Source organism: Esox lucius, chromosome 22 (genome assembly GCF_011004845.1).
Source record: "Esox lucius isolate fEsoLuc1 chromosome 22, fEsoLuc1.pri, whole genome shotgun sequence".
Taxonomy (NCBI): Eukaryota; Metazoa; Chordata; class Actinopteri; order Esociformes; family Esocidae; genus Esox; species Esox lucius.
Window position 1 is genome coordinate 10,480,121 of NC_047590.1, and position 27,900 is coordinate 10,508,020.

Genomic DNA, 27,900 nt, shown 5'->3' on the forward strand with positions numbered 1-27,900 from the left:
CAGCCACATGAGGTGCTATTTGAGTTAACAGACAGGTGTGACTGGTGACTGTATTTAAACACGACCAACATGCATCAGAAATATACAAAGCAATAACATGTGAACGTGTGTGTCTGTGTACTAACTGAGTCAGAGCTTCCCCTGTATGACTCCAAGCTGGCGTTGGTGCACGTGGACTTCCTCAGGGCTTCTTCCTCCGTCATGGCTGCGCTACCTCTGTTGCTCTGCTGCCCGGATACAGAACCGTCGTCTCCCGCGGTAACAGACCCCTCCTCCTCGTCGTAATCTGATTCGCAGCTCTCGCCCGGCATGCTGTATATCGGTTCCTCCCCTTCTCCGAGGCTCAATATGCTGGATTTCCTACCTCCATCACCCCCTTTTGTCTCCCCCTCCTCTCCGTTTCCTGCGCCCTCCCCGGGTGGTGGTGGGGAAGGAGGTGGAGGAGGTGGAGGAGGGGGCGCGATGGCAGAGTCGTCTTCTGGCAATGGGGGTGGTGGGGGAGGGACGGGTGGGGATGAGGACGAATCGAGGGGAGGAGGCGTGGCATTGGAGCCTTCTGCAAAAGCCGGTGGAGGGGGGGGCAGGTGGGCAAACATCTCCTGGTCCACGTTAGCGTCCGTCTCTGCCGGGGGAGGGAAGTCTGGGAGAAGAGGGATGTTGCCCTCCTCCTCTGCATGGAAGCCCTCATCAACCTCCTCCTCCTGGGCTACAGCTGTGGGCCCACTTGCCTCCTCCTGGAGCCGCTGGAAGGCAGGCAGACAACAGGCTAGTGTCAGGGCGGATAACGACAGACATATCCAGTTCGATACAGGAGAGGGAGAAGGGCTGTAATCCTAAACACACTCCTAAACAAGCAAAACACGGCGCACCGACCTCTGTGCTGGCGCTAGCTGCTGCCGCTAAACTGGGATCCAGGCCTCCGAAGTCCAAGAGGTCGATTAGCTCTGTGGCCTTACGAGAGGCCTCCTTCTTCAGCCTCTTGATCTCTGCGTCCCGGCGTAGCCGCAGCTCCTGTCTGGAGGACTCACAGAGCTGGGAAACCCCATCCTCCCTCTGTTTCTGCAGGCGCTCGATCTCCAACTCTATGCGCAAGATCTCCTCCATCTGACGTGCCTCTTCTTCAGTCTTCCCTTCTGTTTTCTGCAGCTGGGGAGAGGGAGAGGGGAGAGAGAGAGAGAGAGAGAGAGAGAGAAGGAGGAGGGACACAAGAGAGGGAGAGAGCAAAGGTTGAATGGAGGAGGTAGAGGGAGGAACACAAGGAAGTGGAGAGTGAGAAAGCGAGAAAATGTTAAAGGATGTCAGTTGTCAACTCATGGCATCCCTATGTCTGATGACTTGAATGAGCCCGTTCCTCTGATAGTCTATGGCCTTGAGATCAGACCATTCTCTAAAGCAGGGATGAGCACAGAGAGGAGAATAGAAAGCTCACCTCAGAACTCTGAGGGGGCTTTGCCTCTGATCCCGCCTCCTTGCCCCCTTCCACCTCTCCCTCCTTCTTCCCCTCGTCCTGTTCGGACTTTTTCCTCTCCTCCTCCTCTCTCTTCTGTCGCTCTTCTCTCAGTTTGCGGCAATGTGCGCGGGCCACCTGTCCTCGTCTGTGCTTCTGTAGCACACGCGTTGCCAAGCATCGCCGTAGAAACCATTTCCGTTGGATGTGGGTGCGAAGGTACCCCTGGAGGGTGATGACACTAGCCCTCACACGCTTAAAGTACTTCCTGTTCGCAAGAAAGATCGGGGGTCAGATATACACATGCTCACCCAAACACACGCAGAGCCAATAAAATAACCACAATATGAAACGTCCTAAACTGGGACGTTGGCTGTTACCTGGCAGTATAGGTTAGGATGTGGGCTCTGATGACCAAGCCTGCTTTGCGGCGAACCTCGTCTCTCTCTTTCTCAAGGCGTTGCTCCAGAGACTCTTTCATGAACATCTACGCGACAGAGATTTATGAGAGGTCAGGTGTGATGGTTGAAGAGGGAGAGGTCAGAGGTGAGAGGTCAGTGTAGCTCAGTTGGTATGCTAGTACAGGGTTGGGGGATTTCCATTGTAAACGTATGGACTCACTACTGCAAGTTGTTCTGGATGAGCGCCTCTACTAAATGACATGCAGTATAGGTCAGGAGACATCAGGGATAAGGTCAAGGGTGAGACATCAGGGGTTAAAGGGTGAGACATCAGGGGTTAAAGGGTGAGACATCAGGGATTAAAGGGTGAGACATCAGGGGTTAAAGGGTGAGACATCAGGGATTAAAGGGCGAGACATCAGGGATTAAAGAGTGAGACATCAGGGGTTAAAGGGTGAGACATCAGGGATTAAAGGGTGAGACATTGTGGTAAAAAGCTGAGACATTAGAGGTTAAAGGGTGAGACATCAGGGATTAAAAGGTGAGACATTACGAGCCAGTTGTTTCACAGTCTTACCTTAGTCTTTCCCAGTTGCCACTCTTTCTTGGTGCGGTCGTATTTGGTCAGGAGGTCCGAACACCTCTTCTTATCATCGGCCACCACATTCACCTTGTCGTGCAGAATGATCTGGTACCTGGAAGAAAGGACGGAGGGGGAGAAACATAGAGTGAACATGTATTTACTTAGTATCCCCATTAGAGAGGAAGACAGAAACAGGGGTTAAGGACAGAAGCAAATAGACATGCGCACACTGACCGGGAGAAGAAGTCTTTGAAAGTTCTGCGTACTGGGAAGCCGGCACGGCGGATCTTAACAGTTTCTAACATCCCAGAATACCTCAGCTGGTTCAAAACCACTTCCGGGTCAAAGACACTAGGATTCTAAAGAAGTACAGTGTCACAATGGTTACACTATATTAAATGATGTACCTTCTATATAGGTTTAGTTATAAATAATATAGATTTATGAGGCCATACAAACCTTTTCATTGTTGGGTTTGATGCAGCGCACAAAGAAAGGGTTGGACACACTCAGAGTGGCCATGAGGGAATGTAGAGAGTCCTGAGAAAGACACACAGAATAAGAACACACTTAGATTGCTCACAGACACACACAAACACGCACGCACCCACATGCACACACACACACATTGTCTCTCACCCTGAACTGTGAGCTGACAGTAGGCTTGCGTCTGGCGGTTCCCATCTTCAGTGTCTCCTCACTGTTCCTGCTTCCCACCCTCTCAAACAGGTCATAAATGAAGTCCAGCTTGCTCTCCTTCAGCAGGTTCAGGATGTCGTCTCGGAACGTGTCTCTGTTCTTCTCCAGGACTCCCCTGACATCATAGAGGACCTCCCCAGCGTAGTGTCTGATGCCAAACTGGTGGTCAGCAAGGCGAGGCTTCACGTAGTACGGGTTGGTCTGCAGTGAGAAAAGGAACCAAATTCTCTTTACATTTTGGTCATTTAGTGGGCTTCCTTATTGAGGGAGACGTACAGCAGCGAATGCATACACATTCATATTATTTGGTTTGCACAGTTTTTGCTTTGATTAGTGTATTAACAACTCTCACAGCAGTGTGTGTGTGTCTGTGTGTGCGTGTGTGTGTTCTGTGAGACTCACAGAGTGTCTGCTGTGTAATTTCTCCAGTAGTGTGAAGTCCGTCCCCTTGGGGAAGCGACTCTCCTCATTGACCAACGCTAGCATCCCAAGTTTCTGGCAGAGGCACAAAGAAAACATCCGCTTAACATTGCTGCAACCATACGTCAATGTTAAATCCACCTTGCATCAACATTACAGTCCCAATGATACCCTATTCTGCCTAGTGCACCACTTTAGACCAGAGCCCATTAAAGCCCTGGGTGTTTGGTGTTTTACCTTCTCTATAAGGTCCAGACACTCAGCGTTGTCCATCCAGTCTATGGCCTCCCATTGCACGCCCTCCCTATCAACAGACCACAGTGTTAGCACAGGTACAGCCATGTTGCTGTGTGTGCGTGTGTGGGTGTGTGTACCTGTTGTACTCCAGTTGTTCCAGAGAGAAGATGTGTTTGTTGAAGTACTCCTGTAGCTTCTCATTGGCGTAGTTGATGTTGAACTGCTCAAATCGATTCACCTAGAGAGATGGCACATGAGTAAGACCTGGAAAGTGTGTTTGTCTTTCTGTGTACAGTGTTTTACTCTCCTGGTGGGGATGTACGAGGATAGTGAAACATTTTAAATGAGACCTTGTGGGGACTTTTAGGTGAAACCCATGAGGACCCATATCATTTTCAGCTAATACAGTTAATTGAAGTAGGGTTAAGGTTAAGGTTAGGATTAGTGGTTGCAGGTTTACGTTTTAAGGTCAAATTAAACTTCAGGTTACAGTTGGGGAAAGTAGGGACTTTTTAAAAGGGATATTTTTTTGTGTCTCCACATGGATTGTGAGATTTAAAATGTGTCCGTTTGTGTGTCTGAGTGTACGGTTGTGTTGGACCTTCCAATGTTGGAGTTGGAATGGAAGCTGCTCACCTCAAAGTTCTCAAAGCCAAAAATGTCCAGAATTCCAATGGATTTGAAGTTGTCATTGCCTTTGATCTTTTGGTTGATCCGGAGGATAATCCAGGAAAAACACTGGGAGTACAGAGCCATGGCAACAGAGTCCCGGGAATCCACTGCCTGGAAGACGGGGGGTTGGGGGGTGGGGGTGGGGGAGGAGGAAAGAATAAGTAGAAAGATAGAGGGTGAGAGAGTGGGAGGGAGTGAATCATCTGGACACACTGTGTGTGTGTGTGTGTGTGTGTGGTTTTATGTGTATGTATATGTACCTGTTCTATGGTGAGTGGGGAGCAGATCTCCTCTCCTCTGAGAATCATGGATCTCTGAGTAAGTACTTCAGAAAGCTGGAAGCTATCCAAACCCAGTAGATCACTGACATTACTGAGCACTGGAAAGACAGACACACATTTTACAAACACACACACATATACCTAAAATGCACACATACACAAGAAGAAACCCCCGCGCACCCTGTTTGGTAGTTATCTGTGCTCCTCCAGCGGTCATGAACTCGATGTTGCCCAACTGAAGAACTCCAGACAGCAGTTTGAACATGTCTCTGGTCTCCTCCTCACTGAACTCCATCACCTTCAACGCCTCCTGCATTGCTCACGCAAAACCAATAGTCAATATTACATACAGGCGCACACACACACACACACACACACACACACACACACACACACACACACTGACCATGACGCTGTTAAAGAGTTGTTTATCATCCAGGCTCTTATCCTTGAGGCAGCCTGATTGGTTGAGGTAGTAAAAGGAATCAGGTGGGTCGCCAAGGAAATACAACTCTGGTAGGGAACACAACAAACATCAGGATAACGTAAATACAATGTCATCATCACAACATTGGAAAATAATGCAGCAATGGAACACTATCAAGCTTAAGGACAACGTTACACAACCAAAGTTAATCCAAACCATTGGTACAACATTATACAATAACCAACCACTTGGACAGCATTGATAATGTTGTCGCCAAAGTCATAACAACCATATTACAGCATCACCCTTTTGCTCCTGTTTGGTTCCAGCCAGCAGGGCGTAGAAGATGTGGTAGTTCCGTTCTCCTGGGTTCTGTCTCACCACACGGTTCTACAACACAAAGAACACAAGTTTTAGAAATCAACTGTGTGTTTGTTTGAATATATCCTCCCAGGATCTAATGTAGAAAGTTACCTTTTCCAGTAAATCTGACAGAAAATGGGATTAAGGAGTAACAATACCAACATTAAGAAAACATGCAGCATTTGAAAGCAACCTGTGGATGGGTGGAGCAGAATGAGTTAGGACTGGGACAGAATAGTAGAATGGGACAGAACAATAGAATGGGACAGAACAGTGGAATGTGACAGAGTGGTGAAATAAGACAGAGCAGTAGAACATGAAAGAGCAGTAAAATGGGACAGAACAGAAGAATGGTACAGAACAGTAGAATGGGACAGAACAATAGAATGGGACAGAGTGGTGAAATAGGACAGAGCAGTAGAACAGGAAAGAGCAATAAATTGGGACAGAACAGTAGAATGGTACAGAACAGTAGAATGGTACAGAACAGTAGAATCGGACACAGAGGTGAAATACGATAGAGCAGTGGAATGGGACAATACAGTACAATGGGACAGAGCACTGGAATGTGACAGAGCGGTGAAATAGCACAGAGCAGTAGAATGGGAACGAGCGGTAGAATGGGCCAGAACAGTGGAATGGGACAAAGTAGTGGGACCAGGGCAGAGAAGGATACAGTCGACAATGCACCCTCCCTGGATGTTGCCGCTCTGGGAAAAGTGAAGCTGGATGAACTTCCCAAATCGACTGGAGTTGTTGTTGTACACCGTCTTGGCATTCCCAAACGCCTCCATGATGGGACTACACACAGGAACGTCACGAAAATCGTGTTAGAGTGTGTATTTAGGGGTCTGTGTGCATTTGTGTTTATTAAGAGTTGTGAATGTTTGGGGTTTGTATGTATTTAGAGGTGTGTGTATTTAGGTGTGTTTGTGTATTTCAATGTGAATGTGTATTTCAACACAACATGATCTCAGTTTCACATGGATTTGTATGTATTATTTTTACAAGCATTATTACATCATTATCCAGGCATTAATGGTAACTAGTTCAGGTCAGGGCAATGGCTTGGGATATAATAAAACATTTTAACATTGAATCAGCACCAGCCTTGCCCTGAAATCCGTGGTGGATGAATGGAGTACGCTACTGCCACAACATGAATTCCCCATCTTTAAGTAGTTTTTGCCCAGCGCAAACTAGGACACTAATGAATGTTTGAAGGACCATATTACTGTGTAAGTGAAGAGACCCTCATGGACTATGTGTCTGTACCTGCTCTGTACGATAGACTGCTCCACCCGTGTGGTCTTCTCAGAGGGCGGTGTCCCAGCAGAGTTCTGACTCATCACAGACAGGAACTGGAGCAGCAACTTGGTGCTTTCTGTCTTACCAGCCCCCGACTCCCCACTGAGAAACACACACACACACACACACACAATAACAAACAGACACACAGTAACAGAGAGACACAAAGACATACAAACACACAGATACACAAACACACACGCACGCACACACACACACAGTTATGAACACCTGGTCACATCTAATCCACACTTAACCTTCCCCGGCCAATTAATCTGATATATTTTTGCTAAAGGTTAACACAATTAGTACATAACATCACCTGGCATGTAACAGATTATAAGCCACGATTGCTTAATAGATATTGAGTTAGCCTTTAGTTTGTAAATCAATCAGATTATAGAGTGAAGCTTCAATGGGTGTGATTGAATAGAGCGTTGGATGGGAAAGTCTAAACACCAACTCAATATTCAACCAATAAAATCTCACCTAATGAGCACACACTGGCTGTCATGTCGTTTCCAGATGCAGCGGTAACACTCATTGGCTACAGCAAAGATGTGAGGCGGGAGTTCTCCGATGTGGTGTCGACTGTACAGCTCAACCCTCTCTAGGTCATACATCCCAGGGATCGGTTTATAAGGATTCACCGCTGCCAGGATACTGCCTATATTAGTCTGAGACATTAGGAGGAGAAGGAGACATTAAGAGAAGAGCAAAGGATATGTTGGAGGAGAGGGAAAGAGGAGACATTAGGAGGAGAGGAAAAGAGGAGACATTAGGAGGAGAGGAAAAGAGGAGACATTAGGAGGAGAGGGAATGTGAAGACTTTAGAAGGAGAGGAGATATTTTGGAAGAGAGGGGTCACGTGGACTATTACAAAAGAGCGTCTGTCTTTGTTTATTTCCCTTATAACAGCTAGCCAGTCAGCTCAGAAACAATCCCATCAGATCATGTTCTGCATTCAGCAAATTCTCTGACACATGAATACACAAATACACACACACACTGATACGCAGACACACACACACACACACACACACTGATACCAGACACACACACTGATACGCAGACACACACACTGATACGCAGACACACACACACACAGACTGATACCAGACACACACACACTGATACGCAGACACGCACACACACACACACTGATACCAGACACACACACACACACACACAAACACACACTGATACCAGACACACACACACTGATACGCAGACACACACACACACACTGATACCAGACACACACACTGATACGCAGACACACACACACACACACTGATACCAGACACACACACACACACACACACACTGATACCAGACACACACACTGATACGCAGACACACACACACACACACACACTGATACCAGACACACACACTGATACGCAGACACACACACTGATACGCAGACACACACACACACACAGACTGATACCAGACACACACACTGATACCAGACACACACACTGATACGCAGACACACACACACTGATACGCAGACACGCACACACACACACACACTGATACCAGACACACACACACACACACACAAACACACACTGATACCAGACACACACACACTGATACGCAGACACACACACACACACTGATACCAGATACACACACTGATACGCAGACACACACACACACACACTGATACCAGACACACACACACACACACACACTGATACGCAGACACACACACTGATACGCAGACACACACACACACACAGACTGATACCAGACACACACACTGATACCAGACACACACACTGATACGCAGACACACACACACTGATACGCAGACACGCACACACACACACACTGATACCAGACACACACACACACACACACAAACACACACTGATACCAGACACACACACACTGATACGCAGACACACACACACACACTGATACCAGATACACACACTGATACGCAGACACACACACACACACACTGATACCAGACACACACACACACACACACACTGATACCAGACACACACACTGATACGCAGACACACACACACTGATACGCAGACACGCACACACACACACACTGATACCAGACACACACACACACACACACACAAACACACACTGATACCAGACACACACACACTGATACACAGACACACACACACACACTGATACCAGACACACACACTGATACCAGACACACACACTGATACGCAGACACACACACACACACACTGATACCAGACACACACACACTGATACGCAGACACACACACACACACACTGATACCAGACACACACACACTGATACGCAGACACACACACACTGATATGCAGACACACACACACTGATACGCAGACACACACACACACACACTGATACCAGACACACACACTGATACGCAGACACACACACACACACTGATACGCAGACACACACACACACACACTGATACCAGACACACACACACTGATACCAGACACACACACACTGATACGCAGACACACACACACAAACACTGATACGCACACACACACACTGATACCAGACACACACACACAAACACTGATACGCACACACACACACACACACTGATACGCAAACACACACACTGATACCAGACACACACACACTGATACGCAGACACACACACACACACACTGATACCAGACACACACACTGATACGCAGACACACACACTGATACGCAGACACACACACACACAGACTGATACCAGACACACACACACTGATACGCAGACACGCACACACACACACACTGATACCAGACACACACACACACACACAAACACACACTGATACCAGACACACACACACTGATACGCAGACACACACACACACACTGATACCAGACACACACACTGATACGCAGACACACACACACACACACTGATACCAGACACACACACACACACACACACACTGATACCAGACACACACACTGATACGCAGACACACACACACACACACACACTGATACCAGACACACACACTGATACGCAGACACACACACTGATACGCAGACACACACACACACACAGACTGATACCAGACACACACACTGATACCAGACACACACACTGATACGCAGACACACACACACTGATACGCAGACACGCACACACACACACACACTGATACCAGACACACACACACACACACACAAACACACACTGATACCAGACACACACACACTGATACGCAGACACACACACACACACTGATACCAGATACACACACTGATACGCAGACACACACACACACACACTGATACCAGACACACACACACACACACACACTGATACGCAGACACACACACTGATACGCAGACACACACACACACACAGACTGATACCAGACACACACACTGATACCAGACACACACACTGATACGCAGACACACACACACTGATACGCAGACACGCACACACACACACACTGATACCAGACACACACACACACACACACAAACACACACTGATACCAGACACACACACACTGATACGCAGACACACACACACACACTGATACCAGATACACACACTGATACGCAGACACACACACACACACACTGATACCAGACACACACACACACACACACACTGATACCAGACACACACACTGATACGCAGACACACACACACTGATACGCAGACACGCACACACACACACACTGATACCAGACACACACACACACACACACACAAACACACACTGATACCAGACACACACACACTGATACACAGACACACACACACACACTGATACCAGACACACACACTGATACCAGACACACACACTGATACGCAGACACACACACACACACACTGATACCAGACACACACACACTGATACGCAGACACACACACACACACACTGATACCAGACACACACACACTGATACGCAGACACACACACACTGATATGCAGACACACACACACTGATACGCAGACACACACACACACACACACTGATACCAGACACACACACTGATACGCAGACACACACACACACACTGATACGCAGACACACACACACACACACTGATACCAGACACACACACACTGATACCAGACACACACACACTGATACGCAGACACACACACACAAACACTGATACGCACACACACACACTGATACCAGACACACACACACAAACACTGATACGCACACACACACACACACACACTGATACGCAAACACACACACTGATACCAGACACACACACACTGATACGCAGACACACACACTGATACCAGACACACTCACACTGATATGCAGACACACACACACACTGATACCAGACACACACACACTGATATGCAGACACACACACACACTGATACCAGACACACACACACACACTGATATGCAGACACACACACACACTGATACCAGACACACACACACTGATACGCAGACACACACACTCACACTGATACCAGACACACACACACACACACACTGATACCAGACACACACACACACACACACACACTGATACCAGACACACACACTCACACTGATACCAGACACACACACACTGATACGGAAACCTGACGAACACACAGCTTGAATTAATATGATCAGCTTAAAGGAAATCCCTCAATGGACAATATTTCATAATCTAGATTAGGTTCAGGTCTCAGACACATGCAAATACATGCACACACAGTTACGGTTTTAAACTACAATAGTTTTATATTCAGATGAACAAGACTTTGCTTCAGAGATCTGGCAACAAATACTCCCCGTAGCTATTTAGGTCTAAAAACGAGGTCTCACTCAATGTGTATTGGAGTGGAATGAGCCGTGACACAGGAAATCTGGTTCTGAAATCTGGATGAAATAAAAACATCACACACTGACACCTGAACAAATTCTCCTATCACCAGGAACAGCACTTGTTTAACATTAGTCACAGTGTTAGCAGCTAAACAACATAGCCATGAATTTATTCCTTCCGGGTTAGGCGTCTGGCCAAAACACCTGACCCCTGAAGAGTTGTGAGGTTATGGGTAGTCAACTTGGTCAGAGTTGACTAGCCATAAAAAAAATCCTACCTTTACTAATCCTAACACTAAACCTTACCCTAACCCTAACCCTAACCTCAACCTAACACTGTCCTGAACCTCAATAACCTAACATTCATGCCTAAACTTAAACTATCCCTAATGCCTAACCCTAACCTCAGTTGTAACGTTTTCCCTAAATCTAACACTTTCAAACAAGCCCAACATTTTTATATTTGGGATTTCAATAGAATTTGGGGATTTTTTTTTCTTCCTATTTTATAGTTGAGTCAGAAACACACACTCACAGTACTTTATCATCAATATTACATCTGTCAGTCAATGAAGGGCTATTTCAAACCAGTCCCCCTTTAGGGATACTAATGTTGCCGACTACCGTAGACGATTGATTTATCGGTAGTTCAGGCTAGGTTGGGTGCCAGTATTGTGTGTTGACGTCACAGCGCCGGCTAACATTATTGCAAGCGGACACACTCACACGCACGCACAGACAGGCACACATAAGGACAGACAGACACCCACCTACACTCAGACAGGGAAGATGGAGGTGACGATAAGATGTGTCGCCCACCAGCCAGGAGACAACCCGGAGGAGGAGGGCAGTCTGCTGCCCTGGGATTGACTTACATAGATGTTGTCTTTCTGATAGCGCTGGTGGAGGTTGTGCATGATAGCCGCCTCGTGTAGCTCTGCCAGAGCGGACATGTCCTCCACCCCGTCTACACTGGACTGATGCATTGCATACACCCTCTCTCTGGTCACCTCCGCCTGCTGGAGGTATAGCACCTGGAGGGGGGAGAGAGAGAGAGAGAGAGGGAAGAGATGCATCTTATCATAGGGTGTTGTCACAGATGTAGCTTAAACGCAAAGGGTTAATATTGCAGGGTTGGAATCAATTCCAATTGATTCAGTTTTTAATGAGCCTTTCTGTAAAGTGTCTTAAATTGGAATCAATTCCTGTACTGAACTGATTATTAAACTGGAAATAACCACTAGTGCATTGAGGGTGAGGTAAAGGACTGTTCACTGGTGTGTTGAGGGTGAGGTAAAGGACTGTTCACTAGTGTGTTGAGGATGAGGTAAAGGACTGTTCACTGGTGTGTTGAGGGTGAGGTAAAGGACTGTCCACTGGTGTGTTAAGGGTGTGGTAAAGGACTGTTCACTGGTGTGTTAAGGGTGTGGTAAAGGACTGTCCACTGGTGTGTTGAGGGTGTGGTAAAGGACTGTCCACTGGTGTGTTGAGGGTGCGGTAAAGGACTGTCCACTGGTGTGTTGAGGGTGTGGTAAAGGACTGTTCACTAGTGCATTGAGGGTGTGGTAAAGGACTGTTCACTAGTGCATTGAGGGTGTGGTAAAGGACTGTTCACTGGTGTGTTGAGGATGAAGTAAAGGACTGTTCACTGGTATGTTGAGGGTGTGGTAAAGGACTATTCACTGGTGTGTTGAAGGTGTGGTAAAGGACTGTTCACTAGTGCATTGAGGGTGTGGTAAAGGACTGTTCACTGATGTGTTGAGGATGAAGTAAAGGACTGTTCACTGGTATGTTGAGGATGAGGTAAAGGACTGTTCACTGGTGTGTTGAGGGTGTGGTAAAGGACTGTCCACTGGTGTGTTAAGGGTGTGGTAAAGGACTGTCCACTGGTGTGTTGAGGGTGTGGTAAAGGACTGTCCACTGGTGTGTTGAGGGTGTGGTAAAGGACTGTCCACTGGTGTGTTGAGGGTGCGGTAAAGGACTGTCCACTGGTGTGTTGAGGGTGTGGTAAAGGACTGTTCACTAGTGCATTGAGGGTGTGGTAAAGGACTGTTCACTGGTGTGTTGAGGATGAAGTAAAGGACTGTTCACTGGTATGTTGAGGATGAAGTAAAGGACTGTCCACTGGTGTATTAAGGGAGTGGTAATGGTCTGTCACTGGTGTGTTTGGTTAAATCAGCTCCCTGTACAATGGGTTGTAAAATCCCTATTTAGACTGTGTAAATGTACACAGAGCAGGGTAATTATGACGCAACACGTTGCAAATACATCAGAAGTAGACAGAAAATGCTTTACTTTCTCCCCCGTCTCCACCTCTCTTCGCCACACTCCCTGAATCCTTGGGCATGTGATGAGTCAAGCCCCCACATCTGTCATCAGTTTCCATGGCAACAAGAGAGATGGGACATGAGGGGCGGGGAGCCAAATGGAAACAAGAGAGAAAAGAAGACACCAAGAGAGAAAGGGACAGAAGAAGAAGACACCAGGAGAGAGTTTTATTTTGATTTGATATAGGCCATGTCAACCTATCAGGCGACCATGAACAGGGCGAAGGATTGGTGGAGAATGAAGAGGAGAGAGAAAAAGAGAAGACAAGGAGGGCAGAGCACAGGAAAGGAGGAGAAAAGGAGAAGTCCATTTGTAGTCTCCTTCAATCATACGTCAGTCTAACCATGTCATGGTTTGTAGAAGGCAGGGCCCAGGCGCAGAGGTGTATCCAAACATAAGGGACTTCAAAGCAAAGGCTAACTTGCTAACAATGCCTCGCTACAAAACACCGTAGCTAACATAATAACAGCGACATCCAACAATGACTGAGAAGAAACACTAGGACAGGAGGACACAGGTGAAACCAATCGAAAAGCATAGAAACAGAACCAAAAGACACTGAACATAGACATTTTGCAGCCAGGAGGGCACAGGCCGTGCACGGCTGTTGCAAACCACTGTACAATAAAATAGACTTAAGCCCCACAAAGAGTGCATAGTTGGCATGTTATTTTAAGGAAAAGGTCATTCATTCAAATGACCTCTGACATCCTCTCATCTGAGGATAGATATGGGAGGAATTTGAATGCCAGGATGATGACAGGCCAACTCAGTAGGGCTTCAAATTCTCCATAAGACAGCATAAAGACATGCTCCAAAATGGCTCATGGTTCAACCTAATTTCTCTAACTACCTGACGTTAGTTAGGCTGAACACGCACGCAAAATGTACACACACCGTAAGTGTGACAAGCAGCTAGCCTGGCGATAAAGAAACCAAAAGGTTTGTGGATCAAATAGTTAGTCAATCAAATTAGCTGAAAATAACTGCTTTCTGACGATGTCTAAGAGACAGAAACAACAAAAACAAAAAAACAGCAACATTCACATATGTTTAAGTACGACAACTATCATCACACACCTATTTCTTTTCAATGAAGCCAAGATCAGCCACTTCCCTTGTTGATTTACAGATAATCTTTCTATTCGAAACCAGAGACTATTACCTTTCTCAGTTTCTAGTGGAGCCAGCAGAACCTGACCAACCTCACAAAGTGATCCTGACACACAGTAGGGTCTGTAATCTAATGACCCTCATGTTATCTCATGTTACCCTGATTGAACACTTTCACAGACATCAAAATGTTGCCTTCTAATGTCTGCAGTCACTTTCTGCTCCAACATTTCTATGTGAGCCTGTTAGTATGTAGGTACGTGTGTGTGTGTATATGTGTGTGTAGGTCCCGTGTAGCACTCTTGGTAATTACAATGCCAGAGTTTTGGGTTCAATTCCCATGAGGGTCAGTATTAAAATGGATGCACTTACTACTTTAGTTAAGAGCTTCTGCTAAATTACTTAATGTGTGTGTGTAACATAAATGTGTGTGTGTGTAACGTAAATGTTTGTGTGTAACCTAAATGTGTGTGTTTAATTATGCCTTATGCTCATAAGGCCATCATAACCGAATATTTGCATGCCTACATTCATATAAATACATTTGTATGCATTATCAGGCACATTGCGTTGGCTAAAACCTGGTGTGTGTGTGTGTGTGTCTGTGTGTCTGTCCTTGAAATGAAGATCTGCTGATAGACACCAGCTCATTAGTGAGGTCTGGATTTATGGTCCTGGTGTCTCCCCCACTCCACAGGCCGTTCTCTCATTGCAGGCTATAAAACATCCCCAGAACCATGCATTTTTTTCCACCACATGGTACTCAGTGTAATACTGTATCTATAAGCTCTCTTTATACAAGCCATAAAGAACATTCCTTTATAGGGACTTTTATGGAAAACATTCAGCCATAGAGAACAGTCAGGTCAAGGAGAACAGTCCGTTAAATAGAACAGTCAGCCTAAAAAAGCAGTTGTTCAAGGAAATCAGTGTGTCATATACAGTATAGTCAGTCAGTCATAGAGAACAGTCAGTCATAGAGAGCAATTGGTCAAGGAGAACAGTCTGTCATGGAAAACAGTCAGTCATAGGGAACAGTCAGTCATAGGGAACAGTCAGTCATAGAAAACAGTCAGTCATAGAGAACAGTCAGTCATAGAGAGCAGTTGGTCAAGAAGAACAGTCTGTCATGGAAAACAGTCAGTCATAGGGAACAGTCAGTCATAGAGAACAGTCAGTCATAGAGAGCAGTTGGTCATAGACAGCAGTTGGTCAAGCAGAAGAGTTAGCCACTGAGCACAGCCAGCCGTAGAGAATAGTCAATCATAGTGTGTGTGTGTGTGTTTGTGTTACTATGGTGGGGACCAAAGCTCTGTGTGAGGACACTGTGACCATATGGGGACATTTATTTTGGATTAGAATTTGGTTGAGGGGTCAGATAAGGTGAGGTCCAGTATCAGGGTATTTTGTGGTCAGTGAGTGTGTTACTGTGCGCGCGTATACACGGGTCTGTGGTTGTAAGAGGGCTTTTACACTATGGCGGTTTCACCAGATCCCATTTATTTTATGTAACGCTAACATGAAATGTCAATATCATGTTTAATCCACACTAGCAGCGGGTTACTCTCACTGTGCCATAAGGCAAAAGACACACGTGAGCAGCACTCTTTATACCCAAGTAGCCACGGGGAGAATCGGCAAAATAATTGCCCACGTCACCTTGGAAGGTAACATGTGACAACCGCCATTTTCATCCGTTTATACTATGAAAACATTTACCTCTGGGGCATATCTGGCCTCAAGTCTTGTTCGTCTAAATCAAACTATTGTAGTGTAGAAATTCTTAGTGTTGTGTTTTTGGAGAAACACACACACACACACACACACATGCACACATTGTACAGACACACAAGAAACACAAGTGGTATAAATTGTGTGTTTGCAGGTGGTAGTGTACATATAATCTATCTCTCCCCTCATTCTGTGTCTCCTGACCTGTAATAGAGGATTATTCTGTCTTTGGAGGCTGAGTGAAGAAGTAAAGTGATTGGCTCCCATCTCTGCGTCTGGGAACTCACTGAATTAGACACAGACAAAGAGTAAAGATACACATACTCAGTCTCTCTCTCTCTGTCACACACAGACACACACACACACATATACACACTTGCACACACACACATATATATATATATATATATATATATATATATATATACTAACACTCTAACACTTAGCTATCTATGCTCACATATCTATCTACATTTTACTCTCCTTAGATAAAATCGTACTTTCACTAACCCTAACCCTAATCCTAACCTTCAACCTTACCAGAACCCTAACCTCAACCTCAACCTCAACCTTAACCTTGCCACAACGCCTAAACTTAAATCTAACCATGAATGCCTAACCCTAATTCTAACCCAAACATCAACAGTAATTTTGACACTCTCTCTTTCAATCTCTCACTTTCACTCTCACACACACACTAGTAATTGTGTCACATTGATTTATAGGTCATTAGGCTGGAAGATCAATGCACTCTGTGTGTCCATGTGTTTTGATGTGTGTACGTGTTTCTGTGTTTTGGTGTGTGTGCCCTATGAGCAAGTGCATCTGTGTGTGTGTGTGTGGTTGTGTGGGTGTGTGTGCGTGTGCGTGTGTGTGTGCGTGTGTGGGAGGGGTCTAAGGGAGTGGCTCTTTCATTACAGAAGTCAGATATACTGTGTGGGGCTCTCTCCCAGATTATACCAGTCCATTAACTAAAGCTCTTCCCACCATTCCCTCATTCTATTCTTCTAGAAATCCCTTCTCTCCCCCTTTTCTCGTTCCCATTCTCCCCATTCTCACCCACCCTTTCTCTCCCCCTTTCCTCAATGCCCCTATCCCTCCCCTCTTTTTTTGCCTTCATCTAATTCTACGTTATTGGTTCTCCCTGTTCTGGTCCAGCTACATCTCTTCCCTCCCCACCTTCCACTCTCTTACCCCTAACCCCTCCCTTTCTGCATCTCAGTGCTTCTCTTATCTCACAAAATCTCCAGCCCTGCTTGTTCTATGTGCTTGTGTGTGCATGCGTGTGTTTGTGTGTATGTGTGTGTGTGTGTGTGTGTGTGTAGAAGTAAGAGTGAAATTACTCTTTGGAATAAAAGTCGCCTTCTGTTTTGTTGCCCTCTGGTGTTCTTTAGAGTGCAATGAGTGTGTGTGTGTGTGTGTGAATGTGCGTGTGTGTTGATTCAGCTTATCATTAAATAATACACACACATCAAGAAACCCCCACACTTTCTAAACTCAGAGCATTTAAAAATGCATGACGAGAGCAAGAGAAACAGGAGAAAGAGATAATGAGCCAAATGAAGGAAATGCTAGAGAGAGGGAGAAGTGGAGCGTGGTTAAGTTAGTCTAATTTCTTTCTCTGGTTGTAGCTGTACTGGACATGGTGGAGGAGGAAGAGAGAGTGGGACAGACAGACTGACTGACTCAGAGGGATAATGTAAGAGCCTAAAGGTAAAGGTGTGTGTGTGTGTCCCCACATCTGCCGGTTTGGTTTGAGTGTGCATGGGTGTACACGTCTATTCATGTCAGTGTGTGTGTGTGAGCAGTGCCGGCTCTAGCCTTTTGGGGGCCCTAAGCAAAATTTCATTTGGGGCCCCCTCTCCCCTGTCGGTCGGGGGTTCCCTAGCAGTCGAAGGCCCCCTAGCAGTCGGGGGGCCCTAAGCAACGCTTATGTTGCTTATGCCTGGAGCTGGCCCTGTGTGTGTGTGTGTGTGTATGTGTGTCTGTGGACTACAAGGTCCCTGGAGCGTATTCTCTATTGGCGTGAGCTCTCACTGCAGCTTTCACGCTAGTTGCTGAAATCCAGGTCACATTACTACTGTCTCTCTGCATAACCCAACTCTAACACAACCAGTGTGTGTATGAATGTGTGTGTGTGTGTGTGTGTGATACAGGTACCCATGTGATGACACCGCCAGCCTATCACAGGTGAACACATACAGGGAATCCCTCTGCTGTGTGTGTGACCGTTTCCATGGCTGTCTAGCAGGACCATCCCCATCCCACAATCCACAGTTCCAGGATCAGATTCACATGCATTTCACATTACTTTTGTTTGATGGCAGCATGAAATCCGTTGGCTTCTTTTATCCCACTGTTGTTTCTTAACTAAGAAGCCCTTGTGCTGTCTGAACTATTCACAGTCAACAGATTTCTATTCCAGGATTTACTATTTGTCCAGAAATCATCAGTAAGTTAGGAGTAGAACTGAAGTCAGCTAAACATCACTGGCCCAAGTACAGTACAGAGGTAGGGTCTTAATTTGAGCACGTTTTCTACAGCAATAATCCTGCCACATCAGGATGTGAATTGTTATCCATGTCTCAATTAATGGACATTTCTTTGAAGGGCTTGATACATTTTCTGTTAGAGAAAATCAACCGTAGTGGAAATCACAATATTTTCTTTGGAATTATTAAATGCACTACGGGTTTTGTGTTTCCTGCGCAGGAAGAGTCGGGATGGTCAAATCAAGATACATCGCTAGTGACATAGTAAACTGGGTCAGAACGATTGTATCTCATAACGTAACCCCTTCATCTTCTCCCCTCTCCTCCCCATCTCCCTCTCCCCTCTCCTCGCCCTGTCTCCCTCTCCTCACTCCTCCTGCCTTCCCTTCTCCTCTCCTCTCTGTGCCTTCCCACGAATCCTGCTGACTCCTTGTCAAGTGTTCCCCATCAGCCGAGGTAACATTGAAAACCCAATACGCCCAGTGGGGACAGAGACACTGAGAGGGTAAGTGAACGGTGGATACAGAGACACGTCCAGGCTCTAATAGGAGCACACTATTATTAGCTCCATGAAACCCTTGCCAACTGGAGCGGATGTGCCGAAAAACACTCTACGAAAACCCCACAAAAATGTTTTACATCCACAAAGCTTTACGTGTGGGGGTGTTTTGTGTAAGAGGGAACTGGTAGGTTCTATTGGAGACTATACACACATTCCTAATTAGATTAAAACACATACAATTTCGTTACTTTGTCCAGCAATGGAAGTAAAAGCTGAGTAGGACTGCAGTTTTATGTGTGTGTGATTGTGCGTGTGTTTGAATATACTTGTTTCTATAATAACTGAATTAGGGTGTTTGGATTTAAGTTTAGAGTTAGAAGTTAAGGTTTAGATTGGGGATTTGGGTTTTTCTGGTCAAAGAGCCTATTAAGACTGCAACAAATGTAGTGACAATTAAATTTAAATGACATTTAAATGATACATCAATACTATTTTCTATTCACAATAGCGACAAGACACTCTCACTGTGTTGTCGGTTTGGAAAGGCTCCTGACCTGGAAGGCGACTGACATGGCACTCTCCACCAAACAAGTGATAATCCAATTTTTCAGTTGGAAATGTGAGATGTTTTAAGTTGCTTCCCAATGTTTTTTCTCATTCTGTTTAAACGTGCAGTGGGAAGACTTCCCATGTCATCGCTCATTCCACTCCAATTTGCAATGAGTGAGACGTCAGCAGACATATTTAGACCTCAGTAGCTATGGGGACTGTCTGTCAGGAATGGGCATGGCATTTCCTCAGAAGGCGATGTGTGACAACTGACATTTTCATCCGTTTGCACTATAGAGAATTGTATCTCTGACGCAAATCTGGCAACAAGTCTTGTTCATCTCAATAAAAGTATCGTAGTGTAAAACCGCTCAAAATCAGGATTAGGGGATTATTATTTTTTGTGAATGTGAATTGTTTATTGGCCCTCACAAGTGTGCTAAAACCAACATGGATCTGTGTGTGTTTGTGTGGACGCTGCTACCTTACCTGGTAGTGAATATAAGTCAGAGAAAAATCTTTGAGTATGCATGCGTAGGAATAACTGGATCACAGGGAGACTAGCAGCACTGACATGGCCCACATGACCAACACTAAACCCTCCATTACGATCATGTCTTCGTGTGTGTGTGTGTGTGTGGTGTGTGTGCATAGGCCTCCACGTTTCTCTTTGTGTAAGAAAAATGTTAGGATTAGGTTAGCTGTTACGGTTTGGATTTAGGGTTTTGGTTAAATTAGGTTTTACATTTAGGGTTAGGATAGGTGTTACGGTAAGGGTTAGGTGAGGTGTTACGGTAAGGATTAGGTGAGGTGTTACGGTAAGGGTTAGGATAGGTGTTACGGTAAGGGTTAGGTGAGGTTTTACGGTAAGGGTTAGGATAGGTGTTACGGTAAGGGTTACGATAGGTGTTACGGTAAGGGTTAGGTGAGGTGTTGCGTTCAAGGTTAAGTGTTATGGTTAGGATTCATGGTTTGCGTTACTAAAACAATAGATTTTTAAGCTAAATAAATTTTGATTGTCCCCATTTGTATAGCTAGGTTCAACCTGTATGTGTTGTACCTCTCCATAGTCGGTAGTGAGGACAAGGGTCCCATCTCCACAGGAGCTGACAGTAGAGGGGACCAGCTGCTCCTTCTCCTTCACCCACACACGGGCCCCCTGCAACACACAGCATAGTACATGGTTTAATACATGTCAACCAGGTAAACACTTTCAATGAAACAAACTCTCCTATAATGCATCATATGATTTTCTGATGTACCCAAAGACTCAGGGACCCCTGTTAAACACATGACCGCTGAGTGTTAGAACCATCAGGGACCCCTGTTAAACACATGACTGCTGAGTGTTAGAACCATCAGGGACCCCTGTTAAACACATGACCGCTGAGTGTTAGAACCATCAGGGACCCCTGTTAAACACATGACTGCTGAGTGATAGAACCGCCAGGGACCTCAGGGACCCAAATTCTGAGTTACCTTTTTGATTGTTTAGATTAGAGGGCTAACATGGTATTTTGCATGATTAAATACCTGGTTAATTACACACACACACAGAGACATTCACAAAGACACACACAGCGACCGACAGAGACATACACAAACACGCAGACACAAACAGACCTCAAGCTCTTCCCAGACAGTTTGAGTTGTGGCTGTTGACATATTGCATTTCACCGCTACAAGTTCCATTACAGATTAAGTGAGTCCATAGTCACCAGTGCATCGTAACACACACAGTTGTATTTCTATCCTTACGGGGACCAGTAAACCAGAAATGCATCTTACCTATCCCCTAGTCCTAACCCTAAACCTAACCTCAACCTAACATTAACCTAAAAAACCCTAGGCCTAAACTTAACCTAGCCTTAACATCAGAACCTAAACTGTAATGCCTAAACATGAAATTAACCCCAATTATAACACACAAATGTTACCCCAAACCTAACCCCTAAGCTGGAAAAAAAATATCTCAAATAATCCCACATGTACAGACAGACCAGGATCACATACATACACACACACAGTCACCACACCACCAGTGTTTCTGGCTGACACTAAACCCCTCCCTAATGTCAATGACTCTCCATTAAACCGCAACCAATCCCCTACCCGATCTGTCGCCCCTCACCTTTCACCCCTGGTTACCTATGACTACAAGAATGCCCAGGAGTTGACAGGGCTGAATGAAACACTTCTCCAATCATCTACATAAAAACCAGAAGCGCTGTATTCCCATAGTAAGAGATAGTGATGAAGACCATGAAGACGAATACCACTGAGGCCTCAAGGCCTTCATGACTGACGGACCACAACAAAACAATAACTGACCCCATCTCTCTGGGAGGTGACATTTACATCTGGCTACCCCTCTGGTATCATACGGAACACACATACACACATTCAGACACACACACACACACATAGACAAACAGGGTTATGTACTCGACACAGATCAGGGATTACTGTGTCATTTGTTGTGTGATTGTGTTTGTGTTTATGAGCCGATAAAGTTGTTATTTCTGCTTAAGTGACCACATAGACAGCTTCTAGCCAGAACCCCTCGCTCTAAGGACCACTCAGGCTCCACCACTACACACACACACACACACACCATAGACCTCAACACTCAGTGTTCTTTACCATTTCTTTGCTGTAAACTGTCAGTGCTCCATTGTGGCACATGTCAGTTTGAGTAAATAAAAATTCCCTATGAAAACAAATTTAACCTGTATGCTTGTATAAAAACCTGTATAAAAAACAAATAAATATTTATGTATATACACACACACACACACATATGCTTGTTACGCGCATGGATATTTAAGGACATGCAGACACACACACAGACACTGTCAACCTTATCACACGCACTCAGCCAGTGATCCAATAAACACAGTGACTAATATAGTGTTTTAATTAAGTTGTGCATGCTAACATTCAGTCTCAAGTGGACATTTCGCCACTCACAGGCAAACAGACACAGATCTGAGAGACTGAGAAAAAAGCCAGAAAGACGGAGAGAGACTAGAGAAAAGCTGGAGCTGACACCCAAAACGGTTTGTCATTTGGTGCTTAAAGTTTATTAGCTATGCACGGCTAACTCTACCTACATGTATGACCCTAAATGACCATGTGTCCCACAGTGATTATCTTGTACTTTTTTCCTTGTTGTTGTTCGTATCACTGTGTATATACTGTCTGTGCTACCATCTGCTATCTTAGTTTTCTATCAGCATTTTTGCAAATGCGCATTTTAAGTAATAATTTCACTGTTAGTCTATACCTGTTGTTAATGTTAATTGTAGTTTATTTTATTTGTAAGTGTGCCATCTAAAAATAAATATTAAGTTGTAGACTCCAAATGCGCGCCAGAAAATATAATTGACAACTACTATTTCAACACTTCATGCCTTCGAGCACGCCCCTTGCAATAAAGACAGCCCACCATAGGCAGACGTGCACACTGCCTATAAAATCATGTGGAAATTGAGCTGCACTAATCTCCAACCAAATTCATGACCAAATAACAGGCACACATGTCCCAAAGATGATATATAGAGCCACAAAGAATTAAAAAATCCACATCAACTCCACGTCTGTTGGGTAAAATACAGCGATGTGCAAGTACAGTAGCCCAATATCTGACCAGCTCCATTTCGAAAATGGGAGAGGACTGAGTGACAGAGGGAGAAAGGGGAAGGAATTGAGCGACAGAGGGAGTGGGATGAGAAAGTTAGGGGAAGGGAGTAAAGAGGGAGAAGTGTTATCACAACATCACAGGAACAGCTGACATCTGACAGACTATCAGCTTCTGACGGGATGGAGGGAATTAAGGATAATGAGGCAATGGATGACGATGGTAGGAGAGAAAAAGAGAGATAGAGAAAAGGAGAAAGAGGGAGAGAATATGAATAAATGATGAGAGGAGCAGGCTGCTGATCTGACATGAGCTAATGGAGGGAAAAAATAAAAAAGAGAAGAAGGGGAGGAGCTGGATGAGAGGGGGGAATGCCAGACTCCCTAGAGACACTCAGACTCAGAGGTGAATGAGTGTGTGTGTGTGTGTGTGGATGTGTGTGTGTGATTTAGGACCCACTCTTAAGAGACAAATTAACCACATAAATAACAAATGGACGTCCAATACACTTACAGGCCTCGAGCCTCTCCTTCCCGCTTTATTTCCTTCTCTCTGTCTTTCTCCCTCCCTCTTTCCCACTCTCTTCCCAGATACATCTACCGGTCAGAGGGGTGGAGAAAGGGGTGTGGCCTTCTAAGGCATGGGGTCACCGTGGCGATAAGGCGGGTAGTCAGGCGAGGAGGAAGAGTGCATGTGCTTAGCTTCAATCTCAAATGTATAGACCGAGATCTTCTAACCTTGAACTCTCTCTCTCTACATATTGATCTAGCTCTCCCTGTTCCACACTCTCTCTCTAAATTCAATTTAAATGTGGAGGGTATTAATTGGGACGGCAAAGAGCTCACTCAGGCCGACACACCCTCCACCCTCTCTCTCTCTCTTTCTCCATCATTCTCACTTTGTCTGCAGCAATATTATATTAAAGGTGATAATACAATCAGTAAGGTGAAGCACTCAATAGATTACGAGTGTTTGGCAGGAATGATCTGTGTGTGTGTGTGTGACATAAGTCACATCTGTCAGAGAGGGGATTGGGTTTAGTGCCACCAGTACCAGACACCTGCCAGGGAACACACACACACACAGATACACACACCCACAGAGACACACATACACACACATGCTCGCGGTGGTATGCACATTTGGTTGTTTCAATAGCTTATTAAAGTCCCTTTTCACCTGCCATACACATGCACAGACCCACACACAGACACACACACACACACACACACACACAGACACACACACAAACACACACACTTCATGGGGTCTACTGAGGTGTCTCACAGCTACTCTACATTGCTTAAGTATTACCATTTTAGATAATGACTTCTATTCACATATTCAGGTCAATTCAGGTTATTTTAAGAAGGAGCTGGACCTCCTTTCTGCCCCCCTGTGTGCTACACATCAATGATTCATCAGTGATAAAACAGTTTATAACCAGCTAAAACACACAGACATGGATACCACAGCACAGTCTCCTGCCTGAGCAGATTAACCTGAGTATCTGTGTGTGTGTATATTCAGTACACAAGGCCTTGGGTTCATGTATTCAAGCCTGATTCTGAGCAGCTGGGTAATTATCACATTCTCTCTGATCTTGGATTAAACTACAGTCGAACCCCAGCAACACCACAGCAACCAGGCTTCACAGCCACGCCATGGAGACAGGGTGCCATGGAAACAGGAGCATCTGAATAGGCAGCATTGTATAGGAGATGCATTGTAGCCCACTACATGGGATTACAACAACACATCTAATCATTTGAAATTTAGCACCTTCAGGTGGCTGGGAGATGAAGTCCTTGGGATGAAAACAGCTGGGCACACTGGGAGATGTTGTTTTTTAAGAGTGACAGCCAGCCATAGGGAATCAAGATTTACCCTCATGCCCACAGACAGAGAAAGAGACAGAGAGAAGGTGCACCCTGGGGATGTACCAAAGACGGAGAGAGATCAGAAATCGCGGGGGAGGAAAAAGAGTGGCAATCGACAGGGGAGAAAGAAAGAGACTGAGAGAGATGGAGACTGAGAGAGAGGGGGGAGAGAGATGGAGAGTGGAGAGCTGATGCAGCTCTAAGCAGAACGAATGCGCTTGGTTCAGCTGAAAATAGGTCACACATCTCAAGTGACTGCTCTCTTTCTCTCCTCTTCCCCAAACCGGTGCGCATGGCTTTAACATAACCTACGCCCTACGAACTACACTACACACCTTTACCCTAGTTTAACATCCAGGCAGAGTTCCCAGGCCTCTTAACACAGCATCCACCTGTTCTGGCATGGAACTTGACAAGTGAAACCAATTGGGGGCGGGCAACAGAGGTGCAGAGCCAATAGAACGGCAGAGGACACACTGCCAGACAGCACCGTGCACAGACCTTTCGACAGGCAGGTGCCGAAACAGAAGAAAACGGGTGGAGTTGTCGGCTCACATAGATGGACGATATGTCGGAGTGTGTGACGCCTTACATTTCCACCCCCCTGCTGCCACGCATAATTCAGACGTAAATTTGAAGAGACAGAGAGACAGAGACCAAACACATACACACCCGCACAGGGACAAATACTTTAGCACCCATGATCTTAGGATAATGTCACCTGACGGTCTCGGTTGCCAGAGTGACGTTACACATACTGCCTGGGTTGCCAGGTTTAGAGACTACAGTGGAAATCCCCCGCTCATTAGAGATTTTGACTCCATCGCCATCTATCTAGATAGGACGAGGGAGGGAGAGACTCTATAGAGCTACTGTAGAGAGATGAGCCACAGAGGAAGCAGGAAGAGTGAGTGCAGGGACCACAAAGGAGAAAATTAAATGATGATGAAAAAGACCCCGAGGCTTGGTCTGTGTGCCCAGCTGAATACTGTCTGTGAATATGTGTGTGTCCCCTCTCTGGAGATTATAATGGAATTTATTATCATGTAAAGAGCTGAGGTCTGGTAGCCATAATATATTTCGAACTGACATTTGAAAAAGAGTGACTAAAACACCAGGTATGATATTGTAGTGTATTCTCACTCACATACATCCTCCCCCTCTTTAATGCTGACATTGAATCCATATTGTACAGTATCTAGTACCGGATACACCTGCCAATAAGAGCCTGAGGAACGCACAGAGACAGCAGAAAGGTAGACAGAGAGGGAAAGGTGTCAGGCCAACGTCACAACAAGTGTGTGTGTGTGTGTGTGTGTGTGTGTGTGTGTGCTGGTGGACACTAGGACCGGGATGGACCAAAACTGGTCAGGCCTCCCCTTACACTGTTGCCAGGGGATATGGAACGGTGATGTGTTGAGTCACAGTGTAGTGAATATAGTATGTCATCTGTAACAAAACTCCCTCTCTCTCTCACACACACACACACACACTTATTTATTTTTTACATTCATTTTATCTGGTAGTCAAACTGAGGCCAAGGTCTGTTTTACATAGATTGTGAATATGAATGAATCAGAGTTAAACTGGGTGGTTGTTAAAGCTATATCAGATTGAGTTAAAGCAGGCGAGAGGTAAGTAGCTTACAGTTGGAAGATATCGCATTAGGGGCTCACTCAAGACAACAATCTGTGTGTGTGTGTTTATTTGTATGTATGTGTGTTTTGTGCGCGCGCGTGTGTGTGTGTGCGTGTGAGAGAGAGAGAAAGAGTGTTTGAATGGAGATCACAACAACATGAAAATAAGGGATAATAAATAAGAAAAGAAGAGACCGAAGTAGGAACACTGTGCTCTCCTCATCCTCTCATCTGACTAAGGGAGGAAGGCAGCCTTGTTTTTTGTGTTAAAAACAGAAAACACACCAACCAGGTCTAGAAATAGGCCTCCATATACACCGGAATAGACTGAATTATCATGAAGAAATAGTGTATAGTATATCACTGTAGTTTCTACTGGGTGCTAG

At 45.4% G+C, this 27,900-nt stretch overlaps 1 protein-coding gene across 1 annotated transcript in view; it reads right to left on the reverse strand.

Annotated features, from left to right (window-relative positions):
* The window catches only part of myo10l1 (myosin X, like 1), a 37,913-nt gene that overhangs the window by 8,462 nt on the left and 1,551 nt on the right, over positions 1-27,900 (reverse strand). Inside the window, 22 exon segments of the mRNA XM_029116587.2 lie at positions 126-743; positions 874-1,146; positions 1,430-1,715; positions 1,828-1,934; positions 2,426-2,543; positions 2,666-2,790; positions 2,891-2,971; positions 3,071-3,331; positions 3,533-3,625; positions 3,788-3,854; positions 3,925-4,025; positions 4,424-4,570; positions 4,720-4,838; positions 4,921-5,050; positions 5,147-5,253; positions 5,473-5,557; positions 5,642-5,655; positions 6,207-6,331; positions 6,806-6,940; positions 7,328-7,515; positions 12,518-12,676; positions 21,418-21,516. Of these exon segments, the coding sequence (XP_028972420.2) occupies positions 126-743; positions 874-1,146; positions 1,430-1,715; positions 1,828-1,934; positions 2,426-2,543; positions 2,666-2,790; positions 2,891-2,971; positions 3,071-3,331; positions 3,533-3,625; positions 3,788-3,854; positions 3,925-4,025; positions 4,424-4,570; positions 4,720-4,838; positions 4,921-5,050; positions 5,147-5,253; positions 5,473-5,557; positions 5,642-5,655; positions 6,207-6,331; positions 6,806-6,940; positions 7,328-7,515; positions 12,518-12,676; positions 21,418-21,516 (3,438 nt within the window).